The sequence below is a fragment of the Equus przewalskii genome, chromosome 27 (assembly GCF_037783145.1).
Source record: "Equus przewalskii isolate Varuska chromosome 27, EquPr2, whole genome shotgun sequence".
Classification (NCBI taxonomy): Eukaryota; Metazoa; Chordata; class Mammalia; order Perissodactyla; family Equidae; genus Equus; species Equus przewalskii.
In genome coordinates, this window is record NC_091857.1 from 29,979,524 (window position 1) to 30,007,041 (window position 27,518).

Consider the following 27,518-nt stretch of genomic DNA (forward strand, 5'->3'; position numbering starts at 1 on the left):
GTTGTGGAACCCTGGGCCCGCTGCTCGTCACTGCCTCTTGGCAGGATTGTAAGCAAATTCATGGGAAGCAGATGCTTCTCTCATACTTTCAAAATCTCCAAGGAGAGAGATTTCACAACCTCCCACTCATTCGAAGGCTTTAGTGGCGCTGGCTGTCGGAGAACCAGCTGCCTAACCACATGACCTCTTAGCTCGGCACGAGTGTATTCTCTCCTTGGTTTCAGGAGAAGGTTATATAAGAGGGCTTCCTGTCTTGAAAGGGCAGGAGGTAGCTTTTAGTCTTCGTCTTCTTCAGCTTTAAAAATCTGGTTTATGTAACCTGATAGGCCAAATTTGGCCTCAGAAGGAATTTGTTCATTTAGTTACAATTAATTCTCAGCTTCTACCCGGGTTCTCCATTTTGCATATTCTTCTAGCCCCTCGTTCTCTCTCTCACCTCCTTTTCAGAGTGTTCACTGTTTGCTGTCGCTTGATTTGCAGTACAAACACATAAAGGAGGAAGAAAGGCAAAACCCAGTGCTTAATTATTACTTGTTTATCTTCTTAAATAGGTTCACGAAGACTAAGTTAAAATTATTGGCTAAGGGGCCGGCCCAGTGGTGCAGCAGTTAAGTGCACACGTTCCACTTCGGTGGCCCGGGGTTCCCCGGTTCGGATCCCGGGTGCGGACATGGCACCACTTGGCACGCCATGCTGTGGTAGGCGTCCCACGTATAAAATAGAGGAAGATGGGCATGGATGTTAGCTCAGGGCCAGTCTTCCTCAGCAAAAAAAGAGGAGGATTGGCAGCAGATGTTAGCACAGGGCTAATCTTCCTCAAAAAAAAAAAATTATTGGCTAAGTCTTTTACATTACTAATTAAACATTTAAAGAAATAAATGGTGATGCTCCGTGCTTGAGAGGATGTGGTTGATGGATACAGTGCTGGATCAGGATCTGTTCACACAGCCCTCCTGGGAAGTCATTCTACTCCACTTTTGGGGTCATAGAAATGTCCATATTACTTTTAGCCTAAGCAGATAATGCAACCACCCATCAGGAAAACAAAACAAAACAAAACTTGTATTCATGCAGATATTCATTGAAGTGAAGTGCAGCAGCAGGAAAGTGGCAAATTGTGTCATGTTAACTTGTGGTTAAGCAATTAGGCAACCACGGAAAAGGATAACTATGTGTCATCTGATAGCGGTTGCAACTGTGTAAAATTTGGAATGTATCTGCAATCAAGAACAGGGAGGGAATCTGGAAAAATTACAGGCAGTTAGTTTCTTAGAGGTGTGGGTTTCCAGAGGTCTTTTTCATCTTTACATGTCCATTGTAACAATATTTGCTTAATAAAAATAGATTCTAAACAGAATTTGGGGGTTATCTCTGAATCACATTTATCTATTTCTCAAGTAATTCTAAATTACAATCATGATAATCTGTATTACATGGACCAGTCCTGGAGGACCAGCTACATAATTTGTGGGGCCCAGTGCCAAATGAAAATGCCGGGGCCCCTTGTTCAAAAGTTATTAAGAATTTCAAGATGGCAACATCAGGACATCAAAGCAAGTGCTCTCGTAAGAGCGAATCTTTATGCCTCTACACAGGTCACATGCCCGTAACGTCGTAAACATAGTATCCTATAGCTAATGATTCCAGTCAAGGGAGGTCACCACTGATTTATTGACTACATTCCTTAGCCTTGAACGGAGAAGTACATTTGTGGGTTGGCGGAGTGCCTCTAAATACTAGAAAAAAATGTTAAAGCCTTTGACAGTTTCATATCACAGACTAACTTGCTTCTTTTTGTTTTTTTTTCAAAAAGCGTTTCGTAGATATTTTTCAGGATAGAGGTTGGTTTTGGTAAAATAAACAAAGGCTGGGGGGCCAGTCCCATGGCAGAGTGGTTAAGTTCACGTGCTCCTCTTCGGAAGGCCCAGGGTTTCGCGGGTTCAGATCCTGGGTGCAGACCTGGCACTGCTCATCAGGCCATGTTGAGGCGGCGTCCCACACGGCACAACCAGAAGGATCTGCAACTAGAATATACAACTATGTACTTGGGGGCTTTGGGGAGAAAAAAAAAGAAGTTGGCAACAGACATTAGCTCAGGGCTAATATTAGGGAAAAAAGAAAGAAACAAACAAACGTTGGGGTGAGGATCAACGTCCAGGAAAGTTGAGGGGTCACTAAAAACTGAACCTGAGGCCGATTTTGTTTTCTTTTCCAATTGCGGATTTGTTGACGGAAGAGGGCCTTTGCTTTGTCTTGTTTTTTAGGTACTTTTACATGTTTGGGATGTTTTAGATACATTAAATAATTTAATTTTGAGGCCCTTGGCACTTACCACTTGCCGTTCTGTTTCTCTAAAGTGTGAAGGAGATTCTTTTTTGAGTCACAGTAGCGAAGCTAAAATTACTTAGCACACTTTGTGGGAAAATTGAAAGTTTAAATCAGGGGTTGCAGATAGTGTGGCCTACAATCTGTGTTTGGCTCACAGTGTTTTCTTTTTTGGTGAGGAAGATTGGCCCTGAGCTAACATTGTTGCCAATCCTCCTCTTTTTGCTTGAGGAAGATTGGCCCTGAGCTAACATCTGTGCCAGTCTTCTTCTATAATTTGTGGGATGCTGCCACAGTGTGGCTTGACAAGTGGTACTAGGTCCATGCCTGGGATCCACACCTGTGAACCCAGGGCCACGTATACAGAGTGCATGAACTTAACCATGACGCCACTGGGCTGGCGCCTTATTTATTTATTTTTCTAATTAGTGTCAACATTAGGAAATCTGGAGCGTTCACTTAAAAAAACAATTTCTGCTTTTCCTTGAAAAAACACACAGGCAGGCAGCAGGCCCTTCCTCAGTGAGGCCCCGCCTGTCTGCTGCCAGGCCAGGACCTGCCCAGCCCAGTCTTCTCAAAACATTTTTCTTAATTTCTTTTTTTTCCTGATTTTAATAGCAATACATGTTCTTTATAAAAAATCTGGAAAACCCCCAAAAGTAGAAAGAATAAAATTAAAACAACCCTGGTGTTCTACCATCTAAGAATAATTACTATTCTCATTTTAGGGTATTTCTCTCTAGAGAGAAATTTTTCTGCATGCACGGACTTATTTGAAAATGTGCTGGTCTGTGTATATAAATGAAACAAAACCGGGGTTACACTTTCGGGTCCTGCTTCGTTTTTTCATTTCTTTTTAACTTAACGTAATTTAAGCGTGAGCATTTTTTCATATGATCATTTCTGTGTAAGCATTTTCATTGCACTTTTTATTATATGATGTATCACACGTGATGTATTTAACTTTTCCCCCGTTCACAGGTGTAGGTAGTTGACAGTTTATGACTGTTATGAGTAATGTCCTCATATATAAATCATCTCTCAGTGTTTTCTAAGATTTCTAGAAGAGAAATTGCTGGGTCAAAGGGGACAAACTTACTTACCATTTTTGGAAGTGATCTAAAAGAGGCTCACAATAAAATCGCTGCCGAGGTGTTGAAGGAATAATTTATGTGGTGCTTACCAGGCACCAGGCCCCGGCCCAGGTCTTTCCTGGCATCCACTGGTTCAACCTTCACGGCAGCTCTGGGAGGTGGATGCTATGGTTATTCCCCATTTTATGGATAAGGAGTGTGAGGAACAGAGAAGTGAAGTAACTGGGGTTTGAACCCAGGTAATGCGGCTCCAGAGTCCAAGTGTTTAATCACTGTGTTCTGTTCCCCTTCGTGATGAGGGTTGCTTTCAGAATTCAATAACTTTGAGAACAGTGGCATTCCGTCATGGGTATGTTGCGAGGAGGTGCTGGGCCGACTTTCTGGGTAAGACTCAGACAGATTGCAGAGAGCCCCAGGCGAGAGGCTGGGAGTCTGGCGATGGGCGGTGTCATGCTCTTGATTCTGTGCTCCTTTTCCTACCCTTTTAAATGGGGCCAACATCACCTTATTTTTACCCTCTGCAGATAGAGAGGGAGGCAGCATTCCAGAACTAAGCTTCATTTCCTATTCTTCCTTCCCCCAAAACTGCCAGCCTTCATGTGTCACCTGTCATTTAAATTTGGATGGCTTGTTCCTTTTTAAACCCGTTTTTTTAGAAACGTTTTTAAAATTAGTTCTGGGAAAGAGGCAAGTTTGGAAGAGTGGAGGAGGTCATGGTGGTCAATTCCCTGGTGAATCAAGGAATGCGCCTTTGAAATGTAGGGGACCTTGTGCCCAAGTTCAACAGCTGGGATCTGTGGGGAGGAGGTTGGAATACCTAAGTATCTGTATACCTCGAAAAAGAATCATGCAGCCCTTCTGAAGCACACGTCCCAATCTGCAAGGGGGTGCCTGTGGTTTGGGATGCCTCTGCCCATCAGGGTCTGTGCCCCCAGGGCTTGGATGTGAATATGGCGGGCGTTTTCTATGGAAGCCCTGGCCACACATCTTGAAGTGGCTGTCATCTTGTCCATCCACTTTAACAGAAGAAAAGTCTCCAGTCGGGGTCAAAGGTACACTTAGAAGCACGTGTGAAAGCCAGGGGAGTGACCCCAGCCTCATCTCTTCTGTCCCCCCTGACCTGGCTTTCCAGGCCAGTCTTGCTGTCCCTTGAGGGGACACTGCCTGCTGCCCTTCACTGAGGCTTCTAGCAGTCACCTCCCTGGCTTTTCTCAAGTCTGACCCCCAAGGCAAGGACAGAGGTCAGAGCTGAGGACTAAAGTCTCATGCAGGGGTGTGGCACTGGGACTCTGAGAAGTGCATTGTCACTTCCAAGGATGTGTGTAGCTTTGTATTTGGCAGCGTTTTCACATGGGTGAGGCAAATTCTCTTTAAATGGGCAACTGTGGGGTAAAATCAAACCATGCTAGCAGGAAGCATGAGTGGGGTTTGTATGAACACAGTATCGTTCCTAAGACATAGGTTGCAGGGGCTGAGTTTGAAACATTAAAATCAGTTGCAGGACATAATGGGAGAAAATATTTGCAAAGTATATACGTGATAAGGGACTTATATCCCAAATATGTAAAGAACTCTTACAAGTCAGCAATTAAAAGACAAATAAGTCAGTTAAAATATAGACAAAGGATTTGAGTAGACAGTTCTTCAAAGATACGCAGATGGCCAATGAGCACATGAAAAGATGCTCACCATCATTATTCATCAGGGAAATGCCAATCAAAACCACAGCAATAGACCACAGCACATTCACTAGGATGGCTGTAATAAAAAAGACATAATAACAAGTGTTGATGAGGGTGTGAAGAAATTGGAAAGCTCATATATTGTGGGGGGCAATGTGAAATGGTACAGCTGCTTTGAAAAACAGTTAAAAATACAGTTGCCATATGACCCAGCAATTCCACTCCTAGAAATATACCTCAGAGAATTGAAAACGTATGTCCACACAAAAACTTGTATGTGAATAGACTCAGCATTATTTGCAATAGCCAAAAAGTGAAACCAACCCACATGTCCACCAACAGATAAATGAATAAACAAAATGTGGTATATCCATACAATGGGATATTACTCAGCCATGAGGAGAGATGAAGTACTGATAGATGCTACAGCATGTATCATGCTTGAAAACATGCTGAGTGAAACATGCTAAGTGAAAGGAGCCAGTCACGAAAGACCACATAGTTTATGATCCCATTTATGTGAAATGTCCAGAATAGGCAAATCCATAGAGACGGAAAGTAGACTAATGGCTGCCTAGGGCTTGGGAGCTAGGGGAAAATGGAGAGGGAGACTGCTAATAGGTACAGGGTTTCTTTTGGGGATGATGAAAATGTTCTAAAATTGATGGTAGTGATGGCTGCACAACCCTCTGAATACACTGAAAGCCATAGAATCATACACTTAAAATGGGTGAATTGTATGGTATATGAATTATATCTCAATAAAGCTCCTTTTAAAAAGTCAGCTCTGGGGGAGCTTACACATGATAGAAGAGAGCATTCTGTGAGTGGAATCCTTTTTTCCTTTCCAGTACCACTAGTCAGTGGTCCGACGTCAATAATAACCCCGAAGGGGTGAACTGTGTGAAAATCACCACGACGGAGTGCAACTTTACCAAAACCAACATCTCAAAGGGTTTCCCAATGCATTTCAACGTCTCTTTACGTGTCCAAGCTGAACTAGAAGGACGCGTTTCTGCCTGGGTGACGGTACCTTGGTTCCAGCACTTTCGGAATGGTAAGAGAACTTGGGTCTGAAACTTCCGTTATCGTTTCCAGCTTTTCTTCACTTTCTTCCTTACTGAACAGCGTTGACTCCATGCACCTCGGTCCTGCTTCTCACCCTAAGTAACCAGCACACAGGTGGGTATGATGGTTAAACCCAAGTACTGGCCATGGAGGCTGGTGCTAGGAAAGTGTGATTTGCTAGACCAGCGGTCGGCAAACTACAGCCTGCAGGCCAAATCCTGCCCACCAACCTGTTGTTGTAAATAAAGTTTTATTGGAATGCAGTTTCACCATCTTTTAATGGATTGTCTGTGGAGGCGTCCATGCTACCACAGTAGAGTTGAGTAGTTGCAACATGGGCTTTCTAGCCTGCAAAGCCTAAATTTACTTTAGCAATTTGCTGAAAAAGTTTACCAACCTCTGTGCTGGAGGGGTTGCCAGCCTATTGGCTTCACTGATCACCCTTACCTCTTCTGGCACAGTTTCTTTTATGTTCAAGAAAGATTTTAGTTCAGCCCTGAATGGTGCCTGGCACGTGGTAGATATTCAGTAAATATTTGTTGAATAATTGAATGAACCGATGTGCTCCCAGATATTGGAAAGGGGCATAAGAATCGTCACATACTAGTTTGTACATTTGTTCCTTCAATGATTCCTTTGTCACATGGTCAGCTGTGCCCGATGTTTCTTCAGTGTCTACAGGTTATGCAAAGACAAAGTATGGAAATCTAGATATTTGCCAATATATTAAGTAATTATTAAATTTATTTTAGGTGTTATAGTGGGATTTTGTTTATGTTTTTTAAAAAGGAGGAGTCCTATCTTTCAGAGATACATACTGAAGTATTTACTGGTGAAATGATGTGATGTCTGAGATTGATTCAAAATAATTCAGAGAGTGGGAGGGGCATGGGCAAGGAGGATGGGCACAGAAGAAACAAAACTGTCCGTGACTTGACGGTTGATTTAAAGTTGGATGATGAGTACGTGAGCTGCTGTCACGATCTTCTCTCTACTTTCTGTGTGTTTGAAATTTTCTGTAATAGGAAGCTAAGAAAAAAAAACTTTAATGGCTTGAGCTAGGTGATGTGGGGGTGGAAAGAGCAGACAGTGGAGTCCTTGCCAGCTGATTGTCAACTGTGGACAAGTCATTTGTCCTTGAGTAGAGGACCGTCACACATTTGAGCCATAAAATGTCACCTAAGTGGGAATTAGTTTAAAAAGAGTAATGGTGGTTACCGGCTACCACCCAGGGGACAAGAGATGGTAACCGAAGCGGGATGTGTCATGGACGTGTTGGTCCAGTGTCGGCCAGTGGCTGCTCCCTGGCCTCCCAGCCTGAGCTGGGCAGCAGTGTTCTCGGTTAGTTGCTGTCTGGGTTCTCATCCTCCGCCCCTCACTTGTAAAGTTGGAGGCAGTGGTGTTCTCAAATCCCATCTCTGCTCTCACCACTTGCGGTGGATTTAGGATGAATAACCAATATGACGATGGCTTACCAAGTGCTGGAGGGTGGAGGGAGGAGATGTGGCTGAGGAGGGCAGACTTTGCCTTCACATAAACCTGAGTTCAAATCCCAGCTCTTCCATTTACTGGCTGTCACTCTGGCCAAGTTATTTTCACCTCTGGGCTTCAGATTCCCGCTCTGGGAAGTGGGGATAACCTTCTGTGGTGGTTACATGGATCTGTGTGGACACGCACGTAGAGTCCGTGTTGCCTGGTTGGTAGTCATCACTGTGTGTGTGGAAGCTGCCATCAACAGTCATCCCGAGTTGCCCTGAGCCTTCCTTCAGTGCAGTGAGAGAAGGCCTTCTCGAGAAACAGGCTTATCAGGTTGGTATCAGATTCCAGACCTAGGACTTTGCTCAGAAGGGCGGGTCTTCCAGCGCTGACCTGTTAGCGGTGACTATTCCTGGCTGGCGTCCATGCTCCCACGCCCACTCCCGTGTCTAAGTCATGGAAGAGTCTAGAGACTCTTCCTGCCGAGGTGAGGGACCTACAGCAGGCAGCTGGGCCCTGCAGGTCGGTGTGCCTGCCCATGCTCCATCACTTAGCTGTTGAAAGGGAAGCTTGAGAATGCCTGTGCTGGCGTCCATGAGCAGGTTCAATGAAAGAGCTTTTGGCCACTCCCAGCCCATCTGCTAACATCCCTCTGGCTGGCAGGGGGCCAGGCCTGGCCCTGTCTCTATCTAGGCCTAGTTCCTCCATCAGAACAAATGAGATAGAGGCACAGGTGCAAACCCTGTGGGGACCAGTTACTTCTGCACAGAGTGAAAGGTGGCCAGACCATATGCCTAACCCTCGCCAACCTGGGAGAGCCTAGGGGACAGTGTGCACACGTAAGAGAAATCCAGGCCCACCATTGTGAACACATAACTGTTCCCAGTGATCTGAGCGCCTGTGGGTGTAAAACGTACAGATACAGGCCTCTCAGAACCTGTAGGACCCAGGCTGCACTTTGATCTGAGTTCCTGCAGTTAATTACACAGTTTAAATGCTCGCTTGATAAATGCCACGACCTTTCATTTATAGGACATCATGAGTCATAGTCCTTGGCTACCCTGCAAATTATATGAAAAGCCTTGACACACAGACTTACGATGGTAATATTTTGCAGTTATTATATTTTTTCTTTTTTTAAATTGAGATGTAATTACATACATTATACTAGTTTCAAGCGTACAACATAAAGACTTGATATTTGCATGTAGCAAAATGATCACCACAGTAAGTCTCGTTAATATCATCACCTCACATAGTTACAATTTTTTTTCTTGTAATGAGAATCTTTAAGACCTACCTCTTACCGAGTTTCAAATATACAATACAGTATTATTAACTCTAGTCACCATGCTGTGCATGACATCCCCAGGACTTATTATCTTAGAACTGGAAGTTTGTACCTTTTGACCCCCTTCACCCATTTCACCCACCCCCCGCCTCTGGCAACCACCAATCTGTTCTCCGTATCTATGAGTTCTTTTTTATTTTTGGATTCCACATATAAGTGAGATCATACGGTATTTGTCTTTCTCTGTCTGACTTATTTCTCTTAGCATAATGCTCTCAAGGTCCCATCCATGTTGCTGCAAATGGAAGAGATTTCCTTCTTTTTAATGGCTGAATAATATTCCGTGTGTGTGTATACACACCACATTTTCTTTATCCATTCATCCATCAGGGGACACTTAGGTTGCTTCCATGTCTTGGCTATTATAAATAATGCTACAGTGAACATGGGCATGCAGATACCTTTTCGAGTTCATGTTTTCATTTTCTTTGGACGAATACCCAGAAGTGGAATTGCTGGAGCTATTATATTTTTAAACACAGTATTACAATAAGCTAGGAGACAAATATATTGAAAGGTTTGTAAATACCACTTTTGTTCATTGATATAGAAATTGTAGGTGAGGGCTAACAAAATCTCTTCCCCCTCTATATGAAAATTTGAGCTTTGGGTAACCTCCCAGCTCTGTTTCTCTGGAAACCTGATAAAGGTGGTATGTCAACTCTGTTACTAGGCAGCATGGCACATGGTCGAAATGACCCCTGACTGGTAAACGGCATCTCACCTGGGACAATCTTAAATACGTGGTAGGAAGCCACGTCTCGGGGCTTTGCCAAGTGCCATGGTTCTTAGAACTGGCTGTGTTCCTCGTGGGGACTCTGGAAACTGGTCCTGTGGTGGCGTTATGAGAAGTTCTGGTGGCCTTTAAGCCGGGGGGCTCCTGTACCTGCCAGTTACCCAAGCTGACTTGTGAGGTGGGCAGGGTTGGTCTCTGGGCCGCTAGGTGGACTGCTGTGAGGACCCCTCGTTCCCCTGAAGGCAAGAAGCCCCTGGTGCTGCACTGTGGCCCCACCCGGCTTCCTGCCCCATAGCCGTGCAAGTAAATCGTGTGCCCGGGGCAGTCTCTGGTAGTCTTGTGTGCCTGAATGTAAACTCATTGCATACATAAGTATATGTGTGTGTGTGTGTATGTATACACAGTATATATATATAGAGAGAGAGAGAGAGAATTATATATTAATGTATAGTATGCAAATAATTTGTGTATATACAACATACATGTTGTGTATCTCTACATATACAACATGTGTGTGTATATACATATATTGATAACCTTTTTTGTTTTTGTAATTCTATTCCAGTTACCATTGGGCCTCCAGAAAACATTTGGGTGACCCCAGGAGAAGGCTCCCTTATCATCAAGTTGTCCCCTCCCTTTGACATCTATGATTCCACGGTCGCTTTTCAGTATTACGTCCATTACTGGGAAAAGGAAAAGGCAGGAATCCAAAAGGCAAGAGCATTTTGCTGCTTTGTTTTGATTTTCTTTTCTTCGGAGATTCTGATACAGCAAAAGAAAGTAAACTTTAAAACAGGCGGGGGGAACAGGGGATCCCCGTGTGGCCTTCACGCTGAGACTTAGCTGGGTTCATCCTCCTTTTCAAGGCCTGCGTTCTCCTCACTGTGCTGAGACCTCCCTTCCACCAGGCCCAGCAGAGGGGCCCCTCTGACACCACCCTGCCCCATTCTTGGGGGTCCAGACTTGGCCGGTGCTCATGGTGCCTTTGCCCCCACTGGAGTTTGGGGAGGTTCAGTGGGCCTGTTTCTACAAGGAATCCACCACTGCAGTCTGCAGGGGTCAACTGTATACATTTCTCTGGTTTGAACAGTTTGCAGAGAAGGCTTATGTGAACAGGTGAAAAGTCTAGTGGAAGGAGAGCCTTCTAGGGAGCAGGACCAGGGGGTTTGAGAGGGCTCAGCACATGGAGAACAGCCAGGGCTTGGCTCTGTCAGAACGCAAGCTACCCGAGGGACTGTGGCAGGAATACCATTGACACAGGTACCTGGGTAGCCCAAGAAAAAAATCATGGCCTTTAATCATCTCCAGGCCTGATTATCTAGGCTACATTTAATAAGGTTTTACTATCTACGTAAACTTCATGATTTCTTAATTTCAACATTATTATAATTTTTATAATAATGATAAGAGCTTATGTTTATCGAGAGCTTTCTTTTGTGTGTGGCACTGGGCCAGGCCTTTTAGCTACATCTCAATTCATCTTTATAACAAGCTCTTTCACAGAGAGGGAGATTAGGTGGTGAAGTAGCTTGCCCCAAGTCAGCGGCTGGCAGCTAGCAAAGCAGAGACAGACATCTGGCCCCAGGGGCCATGCTCTGACTCACAGGTTTTCTCCCACATAGTTTATATTTGCACTTTCTCTTTGTTTCTTTATGGTGAATCTAAAAACACTGGGAAGGCAAAACTCACAAAGAACAGACTCTTAGCATGTAGTAAAGAAGGACATAATCATTTCCCCAAATTGGAGGTCAAGAGCTGTTCAACTGGAATAGAGAAAGCCTAGAAGAATCTGGAAGGGAGAGGCGACTGCCTCTTCCATATACATCCTGGGCTATATACGTCCTGGACGTCAGATGTGGCGCTGGAAATGCAGGAGAAAGGATGGGCACTCTGATGACATTTTTCCTCCACCATTGAGTTGGTTTCTTGTCCAGAATGCACCATGTTACAGCGCTCCTACCAGGGGCCTGGCCATACTTTTGTTGCTTATGACGGAGTGGATGGCTTCACTCCACCGAATCAGCCCCCAGAGGGTGAATTGCCGTTGGTGTCCTAGAGCTGGGCAGGCTGCGCAGTGCTGAGGACTCCCCTCCAGGACGTTGAAACCAGCCTCCCTGAGCAGTGTGCCCTAATGAAAAGTGCATGGACCGTGTTTCCACTACTTGGAACTAGTTCAATGTCACTTAGCCATTCTAGGCTGCAGTTTCCTCTGGTGTAAAATGAAACAGTTGAGTTATAAGTTGGAATCTGCGGAGACCCCAAAGCCCTTTTCACCCAGAGCTTCTTGACTTTGGACTTTCATGGACAAACGATTCTAGGGCTAAAATGACTCTGAAAGCCACTGGCATGATCTCCATTCCAGCTGTGTGTTGGGGGTCCCCAAGACCAACCCCTAGATTTGCTCAAAGGTCTTACAGGACTTGGTATAGAGTTGAGCTCACAGCTATGATTTATTGCAAAGACAGGACATAAAGCAAAATCTGCAAAGGGAAGAGGCCCATGGGGCCGAGTCTGGAGGAATCGAGGCACAAGCCTCCGAGACTCCTCTCCCGACAGAGTCACACAGGACACACTTAATTCCTTCACAACAAGCTGTGACAACACATCTGAAATATTGTCCACCAGGGAGGCTCATTAGAGACTCAGCGCCCAGGGGTTTTATGGGGGCAGGTCATGTGGGCACCCTCTGCCCAGCACATATCAAAATTCCACACTCCCAAAAGGAAAGCAGTGTTCAGCATAAACCACATTGTTTGTACAATAAACCACCCTTATCAGGCAGGAAATGGAGGGAACACTCCTGAAATCCAGGTTTCCAGGTGCCAGCCGTGGGTCAGCCTTGCAAGCAGGCCTATCCAAGGACAGCAGTCTCAGGCCAGAATGTTAGCTCTTCTCTGCAACGTGTGATTCTCAATTTCAGAAATGCCCCCTGTCTGCTGAAATAAACACAAGGGAATTTTGTCCTTAAAATGGCTTTATGTGGCATCATGAGCAAAAACTTTTGTCCCCCGGCCCTGGCAGTCCATCACCATTAAACAAAAGGAAAAAAATTTTAAATCATTTGTAATCCTATTATTAATAAATAACATGATTATTTGAAATTTTTTAAAGTAAGATTATGTTCCATATACTATTGAATAACCTTTTTCTCAGTCAATGTCCTAGCAGCTTCATCTTTGATGTTACGGATCATGTTATACCACCATTTCAAATGGCTATCGCATATTCTTCTGTATCTCAAAATAAGAAAGTAGTCCTTTAGAAGAAATCCCATATTGCCATAATATGATCCATCTTTTTCTCATTTCCTTGTGGAACGGTGACAACTTTGTCATTGGCAGGGGCCCATTTGGCAGGGGCCCATCTTTTCCTGGTCCTGAAATACAGATGCCTGAAATACTGGTTTCAGTGACAACATCTGGTCACCCCAGCCATTAACTGGAGTGACCCAGGTGTGGAGGTGACAAGGCCTGAGTGAGGGCAGCACAAGGACTTGGAGAGGAGACAGAATCCTCTAAGAATTTGGGACCCAGCTGTTTGCCGATTACATAAATTGCTAAGATCATTTTAACCAAAACTATGAGAGGAATCCGCACATTTCAGTTAAAACTAGAAGCAAGTTGGGAACTAAAGGAACATTATTTCCTAGAATTATTTTTTTCTCTGTTTGTTGACTAATGTGAAGTATCTAGATAAGATTAACCATGAAATAGCAAATGTTCATTTTAAAAGGGAAAATTGAGATTTGCTAAATTCCAGTTTTGGTCCCTCCGTGGTTGTGATGGCCCCTCCGAGGCCTCCCAGCCAGAACAACAGCCCTGAAGCCATCAGCATCTTTCTTCACACTCCTCACCAGTTCTCATGTATAGCATCTGTCCAGCGTAAGCTATTGGCTCTTTAAGAACAGAATTTTCTTCTTTATTGGTGGTTGTGTTTCACTGTGAATTTGAGGAAACCTTTGAGAGGATGGAAGTGGCTTGACCGTGTCTACTCGGGTGATTCACCTGTGTGGTGTTGGTGTTTTTTACCCAGGTTGCAGGGCCTTTCATGACCAACTCCATTGTGTTGAGTGATTTAAAACCCTTAACGGTATACTGTTTACAAGTCAAGGCACAACTACTTTGGACAATGCTAAACATCTCTAGACCCGGGCATTTAAGCAGCATATCTTGCTACGAAACGATGGCAGATGGTAGGTAACACACGCCTTCTTATGTCCTTTCTGAGCTGGGAAAAGAATACTCCTAAAATAGTGAAATCAGGGGTTGCTTATTAGGTGAAGGGTGGTGGGAGTGGGGAGATGCAGAGAGAAGGGGGCGAGAACAGAGCACTTAACTGTGGGTCTGAGGAGCTCGTGCTGAGATCTCTGGAAGCAAGAGCCGCCAGACAGCTAACCCTTGCCTTATTTTTGCATTGCCTTCACTAGCTATTAATTTAAGCCTATGGGGCTGGGGGAGGAGGGGCAGCATCTGTCCATCTTACCAGGACATGAACACTACGCAGTGGTGCATGAAAAATTACCCGATGTTTCTATCATGTGTGGGATGGTCCTCCTGCTCACTTTCATGTCATCTTTTTAGCCTCCACCAAGCTTCAGCAAGTGATTCTCATCGCCATTGGAACCTTTCTGTTGCTGTCGGCGATGGCAGGGGCCTGTCTCTTCCTGGTCCTGAAATACAGAGGCCTGGTTAAATACTGGTTTCAGTCTCCGCCAAGCATCCCAGTACAAATAGAAGAGGTATGTGTGCACATGTCTAAGTGAGTGACGTGGGGCTGTCCCCGTGGCCGAGTGGTTAAGTTCGCACGCTCCGCTTTGGCGGCCCAGGGTTTCACTGGTTCAGGTCCTGAGCGTGGACGTGGCACCACTCATTAGGCCACGTTGAGGTGGCACCCCACGTGTCACAACTAGAAGGACCCACAGCTAAAATATACAACTATGTACTGGGGAGAAAAAGCAGAAAGAAAAAATAGATTGGCAACAGTTGTTAGCTCAGGTGCCAATCTTTAAAAAAATAATAATTGGGGCCGGCTGGTGTTGCAGCGGTTAAGTTCGCACGTTCCGCTTTGGTGGCCCGCGGTTCACCAGTTTGGATCCCGGGTGCCGACATGGCACCACTTGTCAAGCCATGCTGTGGCAGGCGTCCCACATAAAAAGTAGAGGAAGATGGGCATGGATATTAGCTCAGGGCCAGTCTTCCTCAGCAAAAAAGAGGAGGATTGGCAGCAGATGCTAGCTCAGGGCTAATCGTCTTCAAAAAATAATAATAATAATAATAAAATAATAATAAATAAATAAATGAGTGACATGTCCGCACTCCATAGTCCCCTAGTAACACCTAAGAGTACAGCAGTGGATAAAGCCATGGAGACAGAGATTTGAGTTCATAGAGGTACAGGGTTGTTTGTACACCCATGTTCAGCAGCATTATTCACAATAGCCAAAAGGCAGAAGCAACCCAAGTGTCCAGGGATGGAGAATGGATAAATAAAATGTGGTCTACACATACAAGGGCATATTAGCCTTAAAAAGGAAGGAAATTCTGACCCATGCTACAACATGGATGAACCCTGACACATTATGATAAGTGAAATAAACTCATCACAAAAAGACAAATACTACAGGATCCCATCTGTAGAAGGTGCTTAGAGTAGTTCAGTTCATTGAGACACAATGGAGAATGGTGGTTGCCAGGGTCTGGGGGGAGGAGGAAATGGGCAGTTAGCATTTAATGGGTAGGGAGTTTCAATTTTGCAAAACGAAGAAAGTTTTGGAGATGGATGGTGGTGATGATGGCATGACAATGCAAACACACTGTACATTACTGAGCAGCACATTTCAAAACGGTTAAGATGCTACATTTTATATTATGTGTATTTTACCAGAATTTTAAAAAATATTTTTTAAATGGCAAGAGGTTGGCAAAAATGGTGGCCTGGCCTGGCCAAGGGATGGGCTGCGGTAGGTCCCTCCCACGAGGCAGCATATTGGTCCTGTGCTTTTGGGAGAATGCCCCCAAGGAAGCCTGGCTGGAGGATGGTAAGGCTGTCGAGACAGCCGTCAAGAGCAGGAGCTCTGGGCTGACAGGGTGCACTTAGGAGGACCCTAGAGTAAGTGCACAGAGCCGGAAGCACAAGACCTTGCACACCAGGCGCTCAGGGGATGTTACTAGTATTTTAAAAGGCTTGAGAAAGACAAGTGGAGTGGGTCTTGTGTTCCTACACAGCCCCAGTCCCCTGAGGCCCGGTGAGGCAGCTGGGCCCTCTGAGGACATAGTCAGGACATTCTTAGGATCAGAAGCTAGCTGATAGAAGAAAGTTTAAAAGTATTTGCTTCTGGAGGCTTATTATTCTCCAGTAAAATCGGGGTCAAGGTACTGAAAACAGAATCTTTATTCTGTTCTATCTAGTCTGTGAAGACAGAGTGGGGCCTCTAGAAAGAGTTACAGTCACCTGTTTTCCTTCATCTCTTATGAGGTATTTAAAGTACACAGACATTATACAAATTACATGTCAAATTCTCGACTAGAAGCTCCATACAGATCCTGCATGATTCCACTTAGATGGGGCATCTAATATGGTCAGATTCATAGAAGCAGAGAGTAGAATGGTGGTTCCCAGGGACCACAGGAGGGGGAAACAGGCATTGCTGTTCAACGGGTATAAAGTTTCAGTTACGCAAGATGAGTAAGTTCTAGAGATCTGCTGTGCAACCTCTCGCCTATAGTTAGCAATTCTGTATTGTGCACTGAAAAATTTCTTAAGAGGGTACAACTCATTTTAAAGTGTTCTTACCACAAAAAAAACAAACAAAAAAAAGCCAAAGCCTTCCTGGGTTAATATTGTCACAAAATAACAGCTTTCAGCGGTCTCAGAATTTCACTTGTGTTAATAATCTCTCTCTCACAGTAGAACCGCCAGCTGGACCCTAGTAAATGAACTGACTACTAGTTATTCCTTTGGGGGCTGTATCTACAACATACAGTCTTTTGGTTCCCTTTCCTAGGAAAGTGTGAAAAATACATATCAAAAGTCGCTGAAGTTACATGAGCATACTGAATCCTGTTTCACGTATATTTTTGAGGTTTCACAAGTGCACGTGATTCATCGTTGTTCCTCTTTTAATCAGTCAGCTCTGAGCTTACTGTATCGCAGTATCTTTCGGCATTTCCAAGAGCTAGGCGGTAGATTCTTGGTAACGTGGTGAATTGACGGCCAAGCCGAAAGCAGAGGCCAGGGGGAGACGGATGGTTAGGCACTGTGGAATATCACTTTATAGTGAGGACCTCCGCTTTCCCATACCCCCAGGACTGCCGCGATCAGTGTCCTGCAAGCCCGGATTCTCACCTTCTTGGGTGTTGTGTGAAGGAGAAACAACCAGTGGGTGGAGTGGCTGAGAAAAATGCTCGTGAGCTTTCCCTCTTTTCCCTCATTGTAGGTGAACAAGAGGGCCTGTTTCCTCCTTCACCGAAAAGTCAGAATTTGAGAGACATTTTAGGATTAATAATCCACAGGCCTGCAGCCAGGGCAGCAATCAGAGCTTACTTTTCCTGAGTTGTGCCCTTTCACACCTTCAGAGCGTTAGCTCGCTGGCCCTTGGATTTGTGTCCAAGTTATTTATGAGATGGGGGCGAAGAGGTGTTCAAGTTTCAGAAGTTGTTTCGTTGGTGAACAGAAGAGGAAGTTACACTTGTATAAAATATGATTGTGCCAACTGAAACTTAAGTAAAAGGTCTGGTCTTTTGAACTGATACACTAGTTACGATGTTCGTTTTCAACCTTTTCCAGTATTTAAAGGACCCGGCTCAGCCTATCTTAGACGCCTTGGACAAGGACAGCTCCCCAACGGAAGATGCCTGGGACTCTGTGTCTGTCGTTGTGTTTCCAGAGAAGGAGTAAGAAGATGTTCTCCAAAGCACTTTGAAGCAAAGCATTGGCCTGCTCCACCGGCCTGCAGGAAGAGGACTGAGCTCCTGAAGCTGCTGATGTCCCTGTCAGGACTTTACGGAGCCCACTACTCCATGTCACTGTCCCAGAAAGGCCAGTGGCGCCTGGGGAGAAGCAGTGGGTCTCATCGGGGAGACAAGCTTATTTGTTTTTCTTTAAGAATTTTCTCAATCATACACGTCGCTAGGATGATTCTACAGAGATCTCTCAGAATAATTAAGATTTCTCTTAAACACTAAACAAGCATGTAATTATTTGTTAGCAAAATGGCTCTGGCACACCTGTGATATTTTGTTCATTGTCGGTTGGGCCAGGCAGTCCGGAGACCGAGTCCTCTCCTTGACTCTGACGAGTGAGCTGTGGACCCTCAGGCAGGTCACCTAATCTGTCTCAGCCTGTCCCAGCAAGGGACACTGAGCACCCTCCCACATCCAGTCTCCCAGCTTAAAACGTGATGAATCCTGTAAATATTTTCCTTGTAATTTAAGTGTTTTTTTTCAAGCTAGAAATAAAAGACTATGTAATTGACTTTTTACAAGTCTAGGTGAGGTTTTTCCTTTCCACTTTACCTTCTTTATTTTGGCTTATTTTCTCCAAAGTTTCAACTTTTTAGAGTTACTGCAGCTAAAGCTTTTGTTTTCTTAAATAACACCCGTAGAACTTCTGAGGCCTCATGGTCATTCAGCAAGAACTTTCTACATGTGTCACTTGGTTCCTCAAAAAAGTATAAAGGGGATTTTCAGAAGCTGCATTAGCATTTCATTTCTATGCGATGAATCACGTGTTGAGCAAGGCAGGGGCTTGTGGGCAGTAAAGAGAACCAGCTAATGCACAGTAGTGATGATATCCACTGGGCATGCGAGTCTTCTGAGTGTGCAGGTATTGACAGGCTCTTTTGTTTAAAAGGTATGAATTAAAACCCTATTTATGACTCTTTGCATTAAGGAAATGGATGTGTAGCTTCACCCACCCCACCCCACCCCCGCCCACACACACACACACACACACAATGTGACACAGTTGCTGTAGGGTCTGCTTTAGAAAGAAGCCCCTACTGGCAGCCTAACCTTGAAAATGAGAAGGGGAGACACTGACAGTAGGTATAAGAAGCTTCTAGTGCTGGTTGATGGACCCACCTTCTCTCTCTCATTGGAGCTCTGTGCTGCTGGTGAGGGATTGGCTCCTGGGCTTTTTTTTTTTTTTTGCTGGGGAAGACTCACCCTGAGCTAACATCCGTTCCCCTCTTCCTCTACTTTCTATGTGGGACACCTACCACAGCATGGCTTGCCAAGCAGTGCCATGTCTGCACCCGGGATCCAAACCAGCAAACCCCAGGCCGCCAAAGTGGAATGTGCACACTTAACTGCTGCGCCACTGGGCCGGCCCCTTGGGCTGACTTTCTAGCCAAGCATTGTCCCCTGCCATGCAGGGTGGCAGAGAAAAAAGGACAGCCACCCGCAGCCCCGAGCCCAGACAAGTCCTCCTGTGAGACGTCTACTTTATCTCTTAGGTGCAAGTTGAGTTGGGACAGGTTTGGAGGAAGGGTTCGTAGGTGGAAATTGTGAAGACCTACCTCAGATCATTTAGGGAATTGAAGATGGAAGAGGTGCCTCCGCTGGGCCATGGGATGTGGCTCTGTGAGGAGAGGAGGACGTATGTACAGCAGAAAGAGGACAGGTTAAGGGTTTGAGCCCAGCAGGAAGGGGGACAGGTCAATTCTGTTAGAAAATAAGCTCATCTGTGCTGCCCTGCCGAAAAGGGGGTTACAGCCTGTCAGGGGCAAGCAGGCTGCCCGTGGGGACCAGATTCTGTTAAGGCTGATCTGGGTTCATGGTGGAATTGGGCTGGTGTCCTGGGGCAGGGGGGTCACTGAGGTTCAGGCCTAGAAAGGCCGTTCTTAGTTGAAGGCAGTGGCTTAAGTTAGTGACAGACTCAGAACTCAAGCCTGGGCCCAGCACTGTTTCCAGGTGCCTCTCCAGGGCCAGGCTCTCCCAGGTGACTGCCTTGTAGGGGACAGGCAGACACTAACCCCATACTGAGTTCACCAACAGTCCCAACGTGCTGCCCTTCTGCAGGGTCGTCTTCACCATCCTAACTCAGTAAACATCCCAAGTAGGTGTGGGGCTGGCCTATCAAACAAAAAGGACAGGAATTTTTTGAATGAGATACTCCTTGTTTTTTTCCTTTTCAGTGAGGAAGACTGTGGCTGAGCTAACATCTGTGCCAATCCTCCTAAATTTTGTATGTGGGGTGCCTCCACAGCATGGCTGGATGAGCGGTGTGTAAGTCCACACCTGGGATCTGAACCTGCGAACCCTGGGCCATGGAAGCAGAGCACACTAACTTAACCACTATGCCACCAGGCTCGCCCCAAGACACTCCTTTTTTTTTATAGTGTTTTACAAAAAGAAACACCCAGTTCTACTCTGTAAAATAAATGACTATTCAATGGGATTAATACTTATACTAACTTAGGACTTAATTTCTGGTCAAGCTAAGTACATAATCATGAAATGTTTGAGTTGGAAGCAATCTTATAAGTCAGTTATAACAGGGCAACTACAACCACACGCCAAATGCAGCCTGCTCCGTTTTTATATGGCCTGTGAGCTAAGAATAGTTTTTACATCTTTAAATGGTTGAAAAAGAATCAAAAGAAGAACAGTTCATCACACATGAAAAGCATATGAAATTTAAATTTGTGTCCATAAATAAAGTTTTATTGGAACCCAGTGATGCTCATTCATTTCGGTATCGTCAATGCTGCTTTTGCACTCCAAGGCAGAACTGCGTAGTTGTGGCAGAGATTTTATGCCTAGAGTCTAAAATATTTACTGCCTGGTCCTTTATAGAAGAGAGTTTGCTGACCCCTGATTTATACAATGAAGTGCTCATTGGATGGGAGAAAACACACCTGCTCCTGTTACTTAGGTTTTTACAGTTCCAGACGGTTCCTGCAAGACCCCATTTGACACTGAGATGATGTAATTCAGGGGTCATATATTACATGAGAGGAGGGTCTTTAATTCTTGCTTGTATCCTGTAGAGCACGTCATGGACTATGGACTAGGGAAGCCTGGTTCAGAGGTTAGGAGTATGCAGATAAAGGGATGAAAGTGGGCCCTAGACCTTGAATAGGTCACCCAGAGATGATGGATTAGTCAGATCAAGGCCACTGCTAGCCTATAAGGGCCCTTTGTGTGAATTAGATAATGACATCCATCTTTCAAGATGCTTTGCTTTCAAGTGCCACAAATTTTCTCTTTAAACGTACACATCTCCTATGACTGCACTAGGACTAGCGCCCCCTGGGGGTTCTGCAGTGCTCAGCTGGGCAGATTGAAAACTGAACAGCAGTGCCCTGAGAGGAAGCTCTGGGTGGTGATACTGGATGGTGCTGAGGCCAACAGGGTGAGGAGCTGAGGGCATGGGAGTGGAGAGGGGAGGCCCCAGTGCAAGAGCTGGAGGCAGGGTATGGGCAGAGAAAGGAGACATTCTCTATATCTGTAGGACACCAGCTGATGTACCATAACTAGAGAAATCACTGCTTCCGCCACACCCAGGAATTGCCCAAGTGGGGGACAGCTCAATTCCTAGCTGGTGCCTGGAGCATCCACTTTTGTGACTTTTATTTCATTTACAACTACTTACCCCTGTCCACAGTGTTTAAGTAAGTCTGCAGAATCACTAGAATGCTCCTTTCGGCTACTGAAAAATGACATCTCTCTTTGAGGTGCCCCAGGACCCTCCAAAATAAATTGGCCGTATACCAAACGGCCAGTATTTCAGATGAGAACATGCGAAACCGTTCTTCCTGTTTGGTGAGAGTGAGAATCCACCCAGGCATTTCACCTAATGCAGTCTTCCCTGCTCTTCGGTGCTGCTCACCAGCCCCCTTAGGAAGCAAGAACTCCCCGATGGGAATATAGTCAGAGATTTCCTCCTCCTGGCTTCCAGTGTGTGGTGAAGGGAGACGCTGCCTGCACTGGGAGGGTGTGGAAACTGGTCAGAGGGGACACTAGGGACCTGGGCTCTTGGAGCAGCCTGTTGCTCAGGGGAGGGCTGGTCAGCGAAACTCACCAGCACTCTAGGAAGCCTGAGGATGCTGCCGAAAATTTCACCCCCGTGTAGAAATACAGGCAGGAGTGGCTCCTCTGAGCCCGTTAAAAAAAGGAGAGGGAGGCAGACCCCCAGGGTTTCTTTACACACCTACCCCTAGTTAAAATGTAAAATTACTTTCAAAAGATATTAACTATTTTTCCTTGTAATTAAATATGGTATAAATAACTATAAAGAATATGAATTGGACTTGTTTCATATTTGTATTCAGATGACTAGAACTATTTGACATATTCTCTGCGGGTAGAAGTCTACTTTTTGTTGTTGAAAGCATAAGAGAGAGTTAAAGAGCCGATGAGCCCAGGAAGGACCCTGAGGTCCTTGTGAAGGGGCTGATAAAGGGTTTGGCATAAAATTCAATTAATCAATTACATCAATATGTTTCATGACTACAGTAGTCCCCCCTTATCCTGGGGAGATATGTTCTAAGACCCCCAGTGGATGCCTGAAACCACAGATAGTACCAAACACAATATACACTGTTTTTTCCTATACATACATACCTATGATAAAGTTTAATTTATAAATTAGGCATAGTAAGAGATTAACAATAATAATAAAATAAAACAATTATAATAATACTCTGTAATAAAAGTTACTGTAGATCTTAGCTACCTCAGCGTATGATTTCTTTTTCTTTCCTTATTAAGTTAAGAATTTTCACCTTTTCACTTAAGGAAAGCACTTTAAGGCTTCTCTGGCAGATCCGCGTTGCTGGCATCACTGCTCTTGCGCGTTGGAGCCATTATCAAGCAAAGTAGGGCTACTTGTACACAAGCACTGTGACACCACAGTCGATCTGATAACTGAGATGGCTACTGAGTGACTAAGAGAAAGTCACATGTACACTGTGAATACACAGGACAAAGGGATGATTCACATCTGGAGTGGGATGGAGCGGGACAGCTCGAGATTTCATCACACTACTCAGAAGAGCACACGATTTAAAACTTAAGAATTGTTTACTTCTGGAATTTTCCATTTGATGCTTTTGGACCATGGCTGACCACAGGGAATTGAAACGGTGGGAAGGGAAACCAAGGAAAGGGGGACTACTGTATTTCCTTCCTGAAACGTTACTGTGAACCTCAGTACAACTGTGCATACCTCCAGTGTCCCCCGAACACTTCCCAAGTGGCCAGCCCATGTCACTACTAAAAGATGTACAGAGTACCAGTAGTCAGGGCCATGCATACATTTGCGTGCCATTTACACACACAAGACACAAATATACACAGCAACTGCTAGTAATCCTGATTTATAAGCCACTGAAGTTCCAAAAACACATTTGGTTCCTTTGAGACTTAGAATTTCCTTACAAAAACTGTCAAAATGAATGGTGAGATTTCCATGGTAACCTGTAAAATCAGATTAAAACTTACGATACACCAAAATGCCACTAGTAAACTTTAGGTGGTAATGTGAATTTCTTCTTTCTAGTCTATATTTTCCAGCCATTTTCTATGAGAACATTCTCTTTTATAACAAAATATCAAAAATTTCATGTAAGATGAAAGCACAATGCTTGGGCCCAAGAGCAGCTGGGATGAAAGGGCCTGAAAACATGCAGATTTCGGGATGAGGCTAAATCCTCCGCCCTCTCCGCTGCATCGGGGTTTTCCTTCCAGCAGAGGAGCAGCACTTCCACAGGTAAGGTAAAGACTATAATTTGTTGTGTAACAAATTCTATGTCCCTCCTGTCATGTCACGGGGCCACTTCAGTTCAACTCCATATAATGCTGTTGGTAAAAAATACAATGACTTTGTCCAATTTGTTAAATTAACCAGTCTCTTTCCCCACAAAGTGCTTTAGTAATTACAAAGGAGAGCAACAGCTCCTTTACAGTGGAGAAACCGGGCGGACACCACCCTGAGCAGGTGAGCAAAGTTAAAACCGCCAACCCTGCGAGGGCTAACTGCTTGCTGATATGGTGGACTGAAAACAGAACAAACATCGCTTCTGTGGTATTCCTGCCAAAAAGACAGAACCTGAACTTAATCGTGAGGTAGCATCAGACAAGCCCGAATGGAGGGGCATTCTTCAAAAATATACCGAGTCATGAGAGAAGACAGAGGCTGAAGAATTGTTTCAGAGTTAAGAGCCACTAAAGGGACGTGACAGCTAAATGCAATGTGTGATCACAGACTGGATTCTGGAACAGAAAAAAGCAGACCTTTCTTTCCTATAAAGCATGTTAGGAGGGCAACTGCAAAATTTGAGTGAAGTGCTGAGTACTGGATCAGGGTTAATTTCCTGCTTTGGGTGTCATATGGCAGTGGTGATTTGGGGAAATACACACAGAAGTATTTTAAGGGTAAAGAGGCATTGCGTCTGCAGCATGTGGTCAAACACCTGAGGAAAAAAATAGACTAAAGTAAATGCGGTAAAATGTTAACATTTGGGGAATGTAAAGGTTATACAGGAATTCTCTGAACTATTTTTATAACTTTCCTGTAAGTCTGAAGTTATTTCAAAATAAAAAGTTAATGAGTCTCTAAATTCACAACTTTGATAGTGGGAGGTAGATACACTTTACATCCTGACTCACTTTCTGGCCCCTGTAACAGAACAGTTGGAAATAAGCCCTGTTTACGCCGTTTTCTGAGAGTTCTGGTTTTCAGTCAAGACCTCTGGGATGGGGAGAAATCAAGTTGCTCCCAAACCATGGTCTGGTGCTCTCTGCACCGGCAAAACCCACAAGGGTCTGGAAGGCCTGCCCTGCCACACTTACTCGTAGAAATTTAAAATATCCCATTTTCTACAACTAAAGGAATTGAAGAGACATATATTATCACCTGAAGCCCTATGTAAAATGACTTAAGCTGATTAAAACTGCCACAAAAATATAAGCACTGGCAGGCTCGAAACAAAACAAAAACCAAATTTGGCTCCAGTCTCTCTTATTTTTAAGGTGGCACGCCACCTTGTGACAAAAGGCTAAAAAAGCCATCGAATGAGGAAGAAAACATCCCATCTAGGTAAGATCAGAAGGGCCCGCATTTATTGCTCACTCACTGTTTCCAGGCACTGTACTAAGGTATTTCCATATGTTAATTCTCAAACAACACTTACAGACAGGCAAACAGCCTCAGGGCACAGAGCTAACAAGTGGCAGTGCCAGGATTAGGGAAAAGTAAAGCCACCTACACAAAAATGCATAGTCCCCCAAGAATCCCAACTCCAAAACCAGAATCCCTACTAACAATGCAACTGGAAATACTCTTCCTCCTATCTCATCCTCACCAGTTTTATTCTCCAAGTCAAGCTGGCCATTGGCTTTTCCCAAGGCCAGCAGCATTCACAACTCTCCTTGTATTAATTTCCTGCTTTCCAGTCTTCTCAAGCCACCATAACAGCAGTTTCCCCAATTTTATTTCTCAGTGTTCTAGGAGATCAATTTCCAAATCTCGGCTATGGAAAATATCATGCAATTGACACTGCCCTCTTAAAACTATCCAAGGCACAATTTACAAAAGCTCTAAGGAAACACTTTACAGAAAAAAAGTGTTTTAATCTAGTTCAGCCCAGGGTTTCGCAAGCTTCTCTGGCCACGGCGCACTTTTTCCTACAGGAATACCAGTGTTCTGGAGCAGCCTGGGAAATGCTGGAGAGAAGAAAAGGGCTTTACACTCAAGGAGAAAGGGCCTGTGCCCTGATCCCTTCGGTCGGCAAATTACTTAACTGCTCCAGATACAAGTTCTTACCTCCAAACTGTGAGAATGAAATGAGACAATACAGGGACAAAGAAAGGTCTGAATAAATGTTAGCTATCAGTGTTGAACAGAAAAATGACATTATGAAACAGGGCCCTAAAACGGTAAGTCTTAGCTGGCAGTAGAGTACTGAATGAGGAAAGAAATGATGGAAGGAAAATAAGGTCAGTAGTAGCTCTTTAGCTACAGTCGATCTTCATTATTTGCAAGTTCACCTACTTGCTAAAATATTTATCTGAGGGCCAGCCCCGTGGCTAAGGGGTTAAGTTCGAGCTCTGCTTCAGTGGTCCAGGGTTTCCCTGGTTTGGATCCTGGGTGTGGACCCAGCACTGCTCATCAAGCCATGCTAAGACGGCATCCCACATAGCACAACCAGAGGGACCTACGACTAGAATGTACAACTATGTATTGGGGGGCTTTGGGGAAAAGAAGAAGGAAAAAAAAAGAAGATTGGCAACAGATGTTAGCTCAGGTGCCAATCTTTAAAAAAAAAATAAACTTTGCAGGAAAAAAAAATAATATTTATCTCTAACTCCCAAATCAACACTCAGGGTACTTTCCAGTTGTTTGCTGAAATGTGTGGAGCGGCTAAGAACTTGAGTCACCTGACCGGCACCATCTCATCAGAGCTGGGACAAAGCGACACTTCACCTTCTTGATTCAGTTTTCATACTGAAAAAAGTGTCCTTTACATGGTCTATTTAGTGCCACGTTTTTCACATTTTTGAGTTTTGCCGGTGATTTCGCTGTGTAAAATGGCCCCAATTGCAGAGCTGAAGTGCTGTCCAGTGTTCCTAAGCGCTGGAAGGCTGTGACCGGCCTGACGGAGAACAGGCGTTACACAGAAGCTCTCTTCAGGCACCAGCTATAGTGCTGTTTTACAACCATATTACACATGATGTTTTTAAACAGAAACACCGAAGCAAGGCTATGTATTGATGGTTGAGGAAAGTGTGGCCTAACCCTGTCTTTCCCACAGGAGAAACTGATTCAGTTTTTGCTAATTCGGTGTTGGAGAGACTTTATAGAAACTACCTATTGTGAACCATGAGAACTGATTACACTTAGAACGTGGGCAAGGGAAAAGAGGTGGAGAAAACATTTCGGGCTTGGTCATAATGAAATTGAGGGGAAGGGAGGATAAGAAAAGTAAACACTGTCTTCACATATCAAAGAACCAAGCTGGAAATATAAATTAGCTTGTTTTTAATAAAATGGAAATATGATACCGAATATTTTTAGGAAGATGGGGGTGCTTGTAAAAGCAAAAATTGTGTTACAATTTCCTCAAGGTAAAGAACTACTCTAAGATTAAATAAGCATATTCTGATTTTCCTCAGTAATTCTTCAGAAAAGCAGTGAACCCATCCATCACTTCAGGCTATTCTTTTGTTTTCAATCAAAGAAATAAGAAAAACAATCGACAAAGTAACTCAACTTCTCTATCAAGCAGCTTCTGCTTCAATCTGTCCTGTCTGAACAGATGATACAGTGAAGAGACTGCTCTGAAACACCAGCACAGGCTGTTAACAACAAAACGTGACTAATTGTTCAGAGCAGAATAAAATTAGCATCCCATGTTTCTCCCTTAGGATTTAACAGGTTGTTACTTGAAATTAACATGTCTAAAGAGCAGCCCTATTCTTTGATAAATTTTAAACAGAATCAAAATCAGAGTGCGATGACAGGAGAGTATAGGCAAAACTGGCATAAACGTCTAAGATCGGCAGAGATTATTTGATATGAAGTAATGAAATCTAATATGGAGCAATGAAAAAAAATGCTCCTGAGTTGACATTATGATTGAAAATCCTCCCATGATGGAAAAATGTAGGGAAGCTGAGTTCAACGCCTCCCCGTCGCACTCGTGGGCTTCTTGCTCAAGCAGCCAGCGCTACGTGGTTTGATAGCATCAATTCTCGCAGTCTTCAATTTTGCTACTTCGTTATGTTGCTACATGTCAAAAATGTATATCGTGGAAAAATTTAGCCTCTGTATTTTTTCTT

General features: G+C 44.3%; 1 protein-coding gene and 1 long non-coding RNA gene across 5 annotated transcripts in view; one reads left to right on the top strand and one right to left on the bottom strand.

Moving 5' to 3' along the window:
* IFNGR2 (interferon gamma receptor 2) overlaps positions 1 to 18,207 on the top strand; it is a 30,069-nt gene extending 11,862 nt beyond the window's left edge. For all 4 annotated transcript variants that reach the window (XM_070597686.1, XM_070597685.1, XM_008517232.2 and 1 more), the window contains 5 exons: positions 5,953 to 6,158; positions 10,298 to 10,449; positions 13,768 to 13,927; positions 14,316 to 14,473; positions 17,521 to 18,207. In XM_070597686.1, the coding sequence (XP_070453787.1) occupies positions 5,953 to 6,158; positions 10,298 to 10,449; positions 13,768 to 13,927; positions 14,316 to 14,473; positions 17,521 to 17,631 (787 nt within the window). In that variant the 3' untranslated portion in view covers positions 17,632 to 18,207. The remainder of the gene's footprint in view (positions 1 to 5,952; positions 6,159 to 10,297; positions 10,450 to 13,767; positions 13,928 to 14,315; positions 14,474 to 17,520) is intronic.
* Positions 12,162 to 14,397, bottom strand: LOC139079920 (uncharacterized). Its single transcript, XR_011533961.1, has 2 exons — positions 14,257 to 14,397; positions 12,162 to 12,671 (listed from the first exon to the last, which is right to left on the bottom strand). It is a non-coding gene; the product is annotated as an uncharacterized lncRNA (long non-coding RNA).
* Positions 18,208 to 27,518: the final 9,311 nt, after the last annotated feature.